This window comes from Barbus barbus (genome assembly GCF_936440315.1).
Source record: "Barbus barbus genome assembly, chromosome: 22".
In the NCBI taxonomy this organism is placed as follows: Eukaryota; Metazoa; Chordata; class Actinopteri; order Cypriniformes; family Cyprinidae; genus Barbus; species Barbus barbus.
The window spans coordinates 25,061,044-25,072,090 of record NC_136750.1 but is presented as its reverse complement, the minus strand read 5'-3'; the positions used below and the strand labels follow the sequence as shown (position 1 = coordinate 25,072,090).

The window sequence follows — 11,047 nt, the reverse complement described above, 5'->3', positions numbered from 1 at the left end:
CTTCACCCCTTTTTCTTCTACTTCCAAATCATGAGAGCTAATCTTTATAACCTAGTAGAGGCCTCACCACTGTAATAATGCCAAACCAGCACACCACTCACCCGTGGCCAAGATGACCGTCAGAGCCCAGAACCATTGAAAGAAAAGCCCAGCCCTGCACAGACACTTCATTAACTGATAAGAATCTGGTGAGCTCTCTTCTCTAAGGTCCGTCTCCCTCCTCATCTCTATCTATCAGTCTACAGAAAGCTAACGTATCAGTCAGCAGAAGGAGGAGGGCTCGGGGAAAATGCGATCCTCAAATCTGTCAGGATAATTGTGCGACTGATAAGTCTCCCATGGAGAATCCATCAAAAATGAGCCTTCCTCCATAGTGGGTCTCACACTGTGCTAGTGTTGACGCAGGAAGTCAATAATGTCAATTAGCGTAATAAAAAAGACGAGGAAAAAAAGGAAGAAAGTGATAAGCCTAATGGCAAAAGGCTGTTGTTGCTCGGATGGCACATGCTATTCCCATTAAAGATCAGATACTGCATTGTCTAGACCTGAATTGAGAAATTGTGGTTTTACATTAGTTGGAATGATTTGGAAAAGACAGGAAACTCCTATATAGCTTCAACATCAAAAGCTTTATAAGGCTCATTTGCCTCTTGAAATAAAATTCAGTTGATCTTGATCCTGGCATTATCATGAAAAAATTTGGCCATATAACCAAGCCATAAAAAGCCATGTCACATCAACCAACTCAGAACGAGTCCTACAGGCATTAAAGATTAAATTTACAAGCCTCATCATCCACAGATACAACACAGCAGTGTGCTATAAAGCCTCTTTCGTCTGAATAATGTAAAAACGTAAGGACATGTAATGGTCCAAGGGTGTTTTTGTGTGTGTATCATTGCAGAGCTTTGGTGGTGGGTGTCTGCTCTGGCCTGGCTCTGTTCTCTGAGGGCAGTAAATTGCTGTGTGTGAGGGAGGTAAAGGAAGGGTTACTGCAACCACAGATCTGCAGATGCACTTGCCCCTGATTACAGCCTGCCCCTACTCTTTCCCCCTTGCTAAAAATGTACATCATAATGGCACATTAGTGTCCATTGAAGCCTAAAAATTCTCCTACTTTGCATGACACCAAGAGAAAATAGCTTAATTATCTGTTGCAATATATTCGACACATGCTGAGTGTATGATGAATGTTGTGGTAAGAAATAATCTCTTTAACATTTCAATTCAACCTCTTGCCAGAATAAAGCTGCTAACATTAAGGCAAATGATACTGAAAATTAGATTTTCTTTGTTTTTTTAGGAATTAAACTTTTTTTGTTGTTGTACATTTATTTAGAATTATACAAGCCCTCGGGAAGGTTGAATGTTCCATCAGAAAACAATCTAAATCCTAACCTTTAAATGCCTCTCTTCCAACTCTCTCTCCCAGCCTCTAATTTGGTGAATGGCGCAGGTTAAGCAGATCAATAAATGATTGTATTAAATGTTGCACTCAATCCTCTTAACATATGCTTCAACTGAAGCACACTAATTCCTGAGCTTTGAGCAAGGCACGTCGTAACTTTACTATAAATGAGCAGAGATCATGTTTCAAATAACATTCCATCATTAAGCACTGCATCAGGAAACAAGACTGATGAGTGTGTGTGTGCATCTGTGTGCACAAGCCCATCACATATCTATTCAGAATTAGGATGTCACCACATTCCTGTAGCCAGATATTTGACCATGAGGCAGTTCATTGCAGTGTAAGTCACTGTATCAGTGAAATCAATTTTCAGAGACAAAAAAGTTGGCTGCTTTTTAACCTGAACCTCTTATATGGTTATCCGAATTGCATAATTAAGTAAATGCCCTGCAGTTGAAAAAAAGATGAAAGGAAGGAGTTTAGTTTAGAGAAATACAAACCAAATGTTTTCTTTTTTATTGTTGTAACCTCTGTAGACTCCTCATAAAAATAGTGCTGCTCGAAATAAGGACAAAGAAAATTGCTGTTGGAACGATCTCAATAAAAGAAAGTCCATAATTCACACATTCATTTGAATCCCTTTCTCAATAAAGAAAATGTGAAACCATGTTAATGTGAACCTGCAGCAAACCATCAAGTCACTGCAACTGTTTCGTAAGTCTCGCAAACTAACATCCAGTTGAGCCCTTGCGCCACTAATCTCAGGCAACTTTTGTAATGCGTGTACTAAATTAGCCCTAAAAGCCACTCAAATCATAATTAACGCAGTACAGGATCTGAAAGAAACAGGAAAAAAGCAATCGAAATTCAACTCATGAAACTGGATGGAAAAACCATAGGATAGTAAATCCGATTTGTCAAAAAACCAAGAGGAACATCAGAGTAATAGTCAGAAGGTTAAACTCAAAAAGCAAGCAGGATGTCTGTTCTGGAAACATACTGTTAAATGCTTGCTGCAAAACTATGGCGCAGCCCAAAAAACCATTTGGCTAAGAGCTGCAGAACAGCAGACTCTGTAAATCCAGCTGCTCCATTCTCTCTTGGTGTCCATTCTGTGTTTTGCAATGTTTTGTCTCCTATCTCTTAATCCAGTCTCATTTATTGCAAGTATAGCATTTGGCACAATACAAATTCTTGGTGCTTTTAGAAGATAAGCCTTTAAAGATCAATCAGTGAACAGTTACTTAGAAAGTTCTCTGTATAAATGGGACTTTACTGCATCATATACAGCATGGTCTAAAAATCACAAGTTGCCCCTTTTCAAACAAATCTGTCTTCGTTTGCAATGTTGTATCAGCATCAACACATGTTCCCATCTTAAATAGGAGTGACAAGTTAGAAAATAGTTTAAATTCATTTTCACTTTTATATAATCTGTTTCTTGTATCATCCCATAGTGGATTAATTTATATATTTATATTAATATATTTATGTAGAAGCATGTACAAGAAAACCAGTCTCATTTTTGCACTGGGTACAAAAGTAATTGCTGTCTTTTCTGTTGTGCATTCTATTGCATGTTTTCATGATGAACAGAATAAAAGACAGAGCAGGAGAAGGCAGTAGGAATGTTATATCTGTGTTTCCTGTACCTTCTCTTTTGTGTGAGTTTTGATCAGGTAGGGTTCAGGGATGGTGCTGATGGTTGTGGGGCGGGGAGGGTGCACAGAGTTAATGGAGTTGTTCTTCGCCCAGGTAGCAGAGTGTGCTGGTCTGTAGAAGCTGCAGCTGGGTTTGTAGGTGCTGTTGTGATCTCTCAGGCTTGGTAACATCATTCCACTTTCACCTGGTATACTTGTCCCTGCACGGGTGGTAGGAACATTCTCATCCACCGAAATGGCCTCTAAAGTCCTAGCAGCTCCCACCGTGCTCCTATGCTGGTGCCGTTTACGCAGCTTGTAGAAAGCTATGAGCATAACAGCAGCAAGCAGGGTGACTGCCACAAAGCAGCCAATGATGATCTTGGTTGTCTTCATGACCTCGTCAAGACTGGCAGGTGGTCGTGTCGTTCCACGTACAGTTGGCACCGAGACCTGTCGAGGCGTCTGAAGTAAAACGGTCGGCGTAGAGATAAAAACAGGCTGAAAGACGGAGGGGGAGGCGGTTACCGTCTTTGGCTTGATCACTTCCTGTGAAGTGGGCTCTACTTCCTCCACTGTCACCGTGGTGAAGTAACTCAGGTTAGAAGTGTTGAGCTCAGCTGCAGTCACATTCAGGTAGGCTGAAGCATTGGAGTTGCCAGCCATGTTGGTGACCATGCAGGTGTACACACCTGTATCTGCTGGCAGCACATTGGAGAAGTTTAGAGTCCCGTCGTTGAGCACTGATATCCGTGGGTGATTAGAGCCATGGGTCAAAACTGTTCCATTAGGCAGGAGCCACCTAACTGATGACATGGGGGCTGTGCGACATTTTAGTTCAGCTACACGTTCAGCGGAGATGTTAAGATCCCTTGGGGCGTCCAGGATGAAAGGTGCAGAGCACTGGAAAGTGCTCTGGTCCACCTCCACCAGGTAGCGTCCGCGCAGGTAAGCAGGCGTGTGGCAGCGTCCACAGCAGGTGGAATTAGTCGGAATGTACTCCCTCAGCCACCAGGCCAGCCACACGACATCACAGTCACACCGCCAGGGGTTGTGGTGCAAATGAAGTTCCACCAGGTAACTCAAGGGCGCAAAAAGGTCATGGGGCAAAGAGCTAAGGTTATTATGAGCCAGGTTGAGCTCAACCAAGGCTGTGACATCATCGAAAGCATTTCTCTCTATAGTGGTGATCCGAGAGTTCATAATCCACAGCTTTTTCAGGGATTTCAAACCCCTGAAGGACCCAGGTTTTATCTCTGGGAAGTAGTTCTCAGACATCTCTAGCTCCTCCAACCCTACCAAAGGGGTCAGGGCTGGCATCTCCCGCAGGTTACACATTCCAAGGTTTAAGTATTTCAAGTTGTATAATCCCTCAAAAGCTCCCTCAGAAATATACTCCAGCTTCTTTGACTCTCCCAGATCCAGACGCATTAGAGAGGGAACGCGGTTGAATGCGTAGGAAGGTATGCTTTCGATAGGGTTGTTCCTGAGCCATAATTCCCGCAGTTTAGACAAGTACTCAAAAGCGCCACTTGGGATCACTGTCAATCGGTTGTCGAACAGCTCCAGTGTGTTGAGGCTGTTGAGGCCGCTGAAGGCCCCCACCTCAATCTGCCGAATAGAGTTCCTACCCAGTTGTAGCACCTCCAGGTGATGAAGGTGTTGAAAGGTGCCAGCTTCAATTGTCTCTATGCTGTTCTCCATCAGGTTTAAATGCCGTGTGGTGGCAGGAATGCCTGGGGGCACTCGAACCAAGCTGCGCCTGGTGCACACCACCTTAACGAACTGGTTACCACAGGAGCAAACACCAGGGCAGGTTAGTGGTCCGGAGGGGGCGGCGCACACACTCCACGATCGCACCATGAGGTAGACTGCACAGAGCAGGGCTGCGTTCCAGGCACGGTGCACAGTTACCTGCCACAAGAGACTCATGATGTGGCGCGTTCATAATTCAACATCGCGTGGGGATTCGGCTGGGGTACGGAGAACAGTGGCCCTACCCTGGTTTGAGCAAGACTCTGCATCTGTTTGCCATCGACAGTGCAGGATGGTGCTGCGTTAAACACAGAGAGGAAAAGAGAGGGAGAGATGGGGGGGCAGAGAAAATATGAGTGAAGAAGGGAAAAAGCTGACCTACAGAATAAATATGTTAAAATAGAAGGTACCTACCTCATTAGCTCAGAGTTGTCCTTAGAATAATCCTTTATTTTGAAGAAAAACCCCAGCACTGTTCACGCAAGTTCCCCACTAAGATAACTACACAGCATTTTCAGCTATTTCTCTTACAAAAGTAAAGTGGATCGTGAACTGATTTGACAAAATGGCCCCTATTAATTCCGGAGAGAAGTGGCATTCAGTGAAACTGGATCAAGAGGTAAGGCCCAGTCAGCTAAGCAGGTGCACAGATCCAGTCAGCTTGGAAAAGATCTCTTCTCAGCTCCCCCATTGATTGTCCTTGGAAGGCGATGCTGAATACCACTGAACAATTTTCACAAGAATCCATTGCCGAAGTACATGCACATTAAGCCAAGAAAAATATAAAAAGAGAAAAAGGAGAAAACAGAAGAGGGAAAATATCCCAAAGTCTTCTCAGATTCGTCTTTCCCCTTCGCAGTAGACTAAGCCATATTTTTTTATTTTTTTTAGTTTGCCATCGTCCACCCACCACAACACTTGTTCAGCTGATTAGCTGTGTGCTGATGAATCCAAAAAGGCTAACAGATGTACACTGCGGTCATTCCGTCTTGCTTTTTTAACTCACTCTGCTCTCCTGTCTGTCGCTGTAGCAGCTGCGGACTGCCGCGTGGACAGTTAGCAATAATCCATCAATTTCTCCAGAGGGGGGCTCGGGGGTGGTGTTGCGGGAGCAGAAGGGGGGAGGGGGGAGCAGCAGCAACAGCAGCGCAGCAGTGGTGAAGCTCTCTCCCTATCCGCCGATCATTGCTCCTTGTGCTCTCTCTCTCACTCTTTCGCTGTCTGGCTTCCTCTCTCTCCTTCTTCTCAGTGTCAGAAAAAAAAAAAAAAAGGATTGATGCCGCCGTGTGACGTGTGGCTAATTTCAGAGAGATACCTTGCAGAGGATTCCGTAGTTTGCCCTCCCCCCCCCCCCCCTTGTGGATCCTGCAGTATTCCTTTATTTTCCCTTGTCTTGAGGTAGTAAGTTGTGGCAGTTCGCCTGCTCTGGCTGTGAGGTTGCGGGTTGGCAGCGGCTCTGCAGTGGGAGGTGGGCAGCAGAAAAGCACGCGAGGGAGAGAGAGAGACACGCAAACACACTCGCACACACGCGGGGCAGAGAAGACCGTCAACGGCGATAGTGGCAAGAGCAGCGGTCCACACCTCCAGCACTCACCCTCCTCTCTGTATTTCTCTCTGTGTGACTGGGTTGCAGGCGGCAGAGTTTTTCTCCTCCTTTTGTCCTTCAGTGGAAACGTGAATGTACTGCTGACGCATCCCGCTCAGAGCAGTGCATTGGTTTGATGCAGTGTTCTTGTGTATTAACACATTCTCCCCCTCCTTGCCGAGTGTACTGCCTCTCTCTCTCAGACGCTCACACACCAATACACTCTCCAAGTCTTCCTGATTCACTTTTCACTGTTTTTTTCCTTCTCATTCTTTGACTCTTTTTGTCTCCACTTACCTCCATTCTTTCTATCCTCATTATTTTGTTTCTCCTTCACCTCTTTCTAAACTTTCCTTTCATGCTGTCTTGCGGACATACTCTTTCCAATTATTTCTTCGCATGTTCATTGCTATTCTTTTTTGTTCTAATTTTTCCTATCCTTCTGATATTCTTCTTCCTCTCATGACCTTTCTGTAGTATGTACTGGTGTTTCAATGACATCAATAACAATTTTAATTTGAGAGCTATGGAATGGAAGAGATGCTTCTTTGAATTAGTTGTGTAAAGTACATTTGCATTAAGAATGCATCTTCATACTTTCATTTGAGTACTCCAGATGAAAACAGACAAGCAAATGAAGACAGGCATGAAGCTATAGCAGGCTCTCAAGGATCACTGGTGAGACACCATCTTTGTGTGAATGCTGACTCTGCTAGTCTTAAGGGACACCAGAAATGTACAGACTAGGGAGAAAGAAGCAGAAAAAGCTTAATGAGAAGAGTGTGGTTTGGTGAGACATTGAAGCAGCTTAAGTGGGTAGGGCAAGGAAAGAAATGTGTAATTTTAGCACACAAGGTGATGTGTGCTAAAATTACAAACCTTGAATGACAAAATTTCACATTTCCCTGCCTCGGTGTATGTGGTAAATGGCATTTCCATCATTTAGAATTTAGAATTTCTTAGTAACACAGCACTGTTAAAAAAAAAAAAACAGTTTTCTCTGGTAACTTAAAATGTGCATCATTTAGTTACATCAAGGGAGAGAGAAATCAAATATAAATAGCATGTTAAAGTTACACACTTTCTTTGTGTGTGCGCTGTACAGGTCTGGTATAAAGAATGTTTTTGCTCAGTGTTGTCCTCCCAATATAGAAAAGTTTTGCTCAGCAAGAAAAACTAAATTAGAGGGAACACTGATCAGTGGCTGGTACTGACACCTATCAGTGCGGATGTAGTATTGCACAAGCAAATGTTTTCAGTTACTGATGCCATTATTTTCCATTTATCCTACCCGCAAAAGTGTCTACTAATAGGTTACTGATATATTATTGTATAATAGTTTTAAGTAGTATTGGGCTGGTCATGTGATCTCAAAATATCTGCTCCCATGAGACAACCAGTTCCATATAAATCGAATCAGCTTTAATTAGGGATTTTTTCATGTTATGTGAGTCTACATGATTTTAAACACATTTTCAACAGTCCATTTTCTTTGTGCAAAACTTTTTTAAGAGGGAAAAATTGTATACTATTGTTCGTCTACAAACATTTACACATTTGAGTCTTAGTAGTAATTAAAGTGTTAATCTGTTACATTTTCAATTTCACGCAGAAGCATTTATAATTCACAAATTCCAAGCAAATAAATCTCACTTGAAGTAAAACTGCACAAACGTCCTCAAGCGAACTCGCACTCACATTTTTCTCCAGTGGTTTTATATGAAGAGGCTTTAGACCACTGAACTGGCCTTCTGTGCTTCTGTCACCTGGAGAATGAGCAGCGGCGCTAGGTGACATCACACAAGAGACAGCTCTCTCAGGGGTTTTAACACCTCAGGAGCCCAGCTGAGATCAGTAAGGACCACTGCTGCTCACATCAGCACACCCATGTTGGCCAGACCTTACATTCCCACTCCATGCTCATCCACCACAAATGTGAACTCTTTGGGCATGGAGTATAAATTTATACAGTTGTACGGTCAAGTGCTGACTTTATTCATCCGTCCAACCAAATCACTTTTCATAACACTGTCCAGCACTTCCCATTTCCATCATAGCCTCCAGAGGAAGTGACATTTTTAAATCCTCTGCACCAGACCGAAACACTTTAAACTGCACCTTTTAGTCCAGAACCAGTGATGGGAAGCGCTTTCGCCTTCATTTGCTATGGTTGCTGAGTATAGCTGCCAAAAGCACAGAATGGTACTTTTGGATGGTGTCTTATCATCTGTTACAGAGTTAGATGAAGAGTCATAGCTCTGTTGGCTGAAGCACCATGGAGCTTTTGCACACCAGGGAACTGTATGAATTACCCTAGTCTGGGTGTACGGCCAATGCTTTGACCCCCCTATTTAACAACTTACCAGTGGAGGTAATTGATGTCCATGGTGCAGATCCCAGTGCTAATATCATTATAGAGGTCGTATGCATGGAAAGGTCAGGATGGACCATGTGATTCTTCTACGATTCGCTCCACTTCACAGCGAGCTGCTGAGTTTATTGGAGGTGTCAAACGCCAACCATAGAGCAAGGCAGGAAAGCTACACTTGCTGAAGAGACTTAAACAGAGAGGTATTGCTAATGAATGCACGGGGCGATTGCATTTTCCTTCCTGCCTGACTACTACAAATCTGCCATTAAGGGCAATTGTAGCCTAATGGATAGCGAGTCGGACTTTTAACCCGAAGGTTGTGGGTTCGAGTCTCAGGTCCGGTAGGAATTGTTGGTGGGGGGAGTGAATTACCAACACTCTCTCCACCCTCAATGCACGACTGAGGTGAGACCCTTGAGCAAGGCACCGAACCCCCAACTGCTCCCCGGGCAGCCGCATCATTGGCTGCCCACTGCTCCGGGTGTATGTTCACTACTGTGTGTGTGTGCACTTGGATGGGTTAAATGCAGAGTACAAATTCCAAGTATGGGTCACCATACTTGGCCACACACACCCCTTGCCTTTAATCTTTTAGAGTAAGCAATATTTGCTATGTTATCCAATCATTCTATCTGCAATAACACAAAACTGGTGTAAAAATATTAATTAATAGCTTTCATATTGTGTTTCGTATTATGTATTAAAAATAGCATTTTTAAGTTCAGTCGTTGAATTATTTCATAATTTCTTCACTCTAGCTTATTTGTGATTAAATAAACTTTGTTGAAATTGCCCTCAATTTGAAGAACTGAGTACCTAAAATTAAGATTTTTTTTTTTTTAACCCAACACAATGCTATTTGGGAAAATAAATGAGCTAAAAATTGTATTTTCAGTGTCCTATGAAATTGTAAAACAGCAAGGCTCTCTCAGGGGATTTGTGATCAAATATTTCCTCCACAGAGATACCAACACAGTTGGAAGTGTTTTTTTTTTTCCCCTAATAAGTAGTGGTATTAATTTGGGTTGTTAATTTAATGTGCTTCACAATCATTAATAAATCTTTAAAAAATAACAAATAAAAAATGAATGCATTTAATTATGCCCCTTGACATAAATTCTATAATAAGAGATGCTAATTTGGCAGCTTTTCTTAGATATTCAATATGCAGCTAATTGCGAATCAAGTGATTAAACAATCAGCATATCAGGTAATTAATTTGATTAAAATTTTTAATCAATTGACAATCCCAATATTACTGAATGCACCACAAAATTAATACATTAGCCTGGCTGCAATGACTGCAGTAACAAAAAAGATAATGTATGCATTTGAATATTGTTTTGATTGCATGTTTTAACATTGATTTCAAATAAACAGGGTGATTTAGATCAGCAATGTGCCTCAGGGGTGATAAGTAGTATTCTGGTGGTACTTGAAATAGTTTTGAGTTTGTGTTGCCTATAGAAACCCACTTTATTTTGTAATATGTTTCAGTTTTTTTAAGTATATAAAATGTGCATATTGTGTGCAATGCAATTGTGTTTGACACTCGTAACAGAATATATGTATACAGTGTATTGTTCCTTAAAGGAAAACTGTTATTTAAATAAATATATAGTTGGAATAAATAAATAGGTAGTGTAAAAATAACTCCCATTAGATACAAATTTTTCCAGGTTATAGAAGAGCTCTGGAGACTGTGTGTGTTTGAGAATATGAGTGTGGTTTTGTTTGGTGACCTGGTTGTGGGTAACTGGTAACAAGCAGAATCTGGAGGGGGTTGAGGGGTAGATAGATGGAGGGTAGCAGTCGAAATGGGCCCATGTCGATATCATTCCCTCTGTTCCACATCCCTAGATCCCCCTCTCCTGTGCAGATTGAATATGTGGCATGCTGCGTCCCAGTTTCTGTGGCAGTCATATTTGGCGGTCACTGTGAAGGGTGTTAGTGAGCCACAGCGGCCGAGGGGAGTGGTTTGCGGTGATGGCACAGCGCAGTCAGCCTGAATATCGGTCAAACTCTGCCTCTGTAACATTTAATGGTACTCGTCGTATACACACTTCATTACGGTAATTACTGCAGAGTGCTGATCATAAGACATGTTGTGCTTTCCGAGGGGAAGAGGTTCTGATGAAAGCGATGCGAGGGAATGAATGAATTGGCTCTTGGCTACGAGGCTGTGGTTCCTCTATGCTTAGCATAGCATGTTAGCAAAGTGCTGCTCTCAGGACTTTGGGTTCAGTAGGATCGATCTGGGCTTTAATGATGAAATCCCTTTTTGC

General features: G+C 42.6%; 1 protein-coding gene across 1 annotated transcript; it reads right to left on the bottom strand.

Moving 5' to 3' along the window:
- Nucleotides 1-3,042: 3,042 nt before the first annotated feature.
- LOC306888247 (leucine-rich repeat-containing protein 4-like) lies at nt 3,043-4,986 on the bottom strand (the record flags this gene model as incomplete). Its single annotated transcript, XM_079446447.1, has 1 exon — nt 3,043-4,986. The coding sequence occupies exon 1, from the start codon at nt 4,981-4,983 to the stop codon at nt 3,043-3,045; it is 1,941 nt and encodes a 646-aa protein (XP_079302573.1). The 5' UTR covers nt 4,984-4,986.
- Between the last annotated feature and the right edge of the window lie 6,061 nt (nt 4,987-11,047).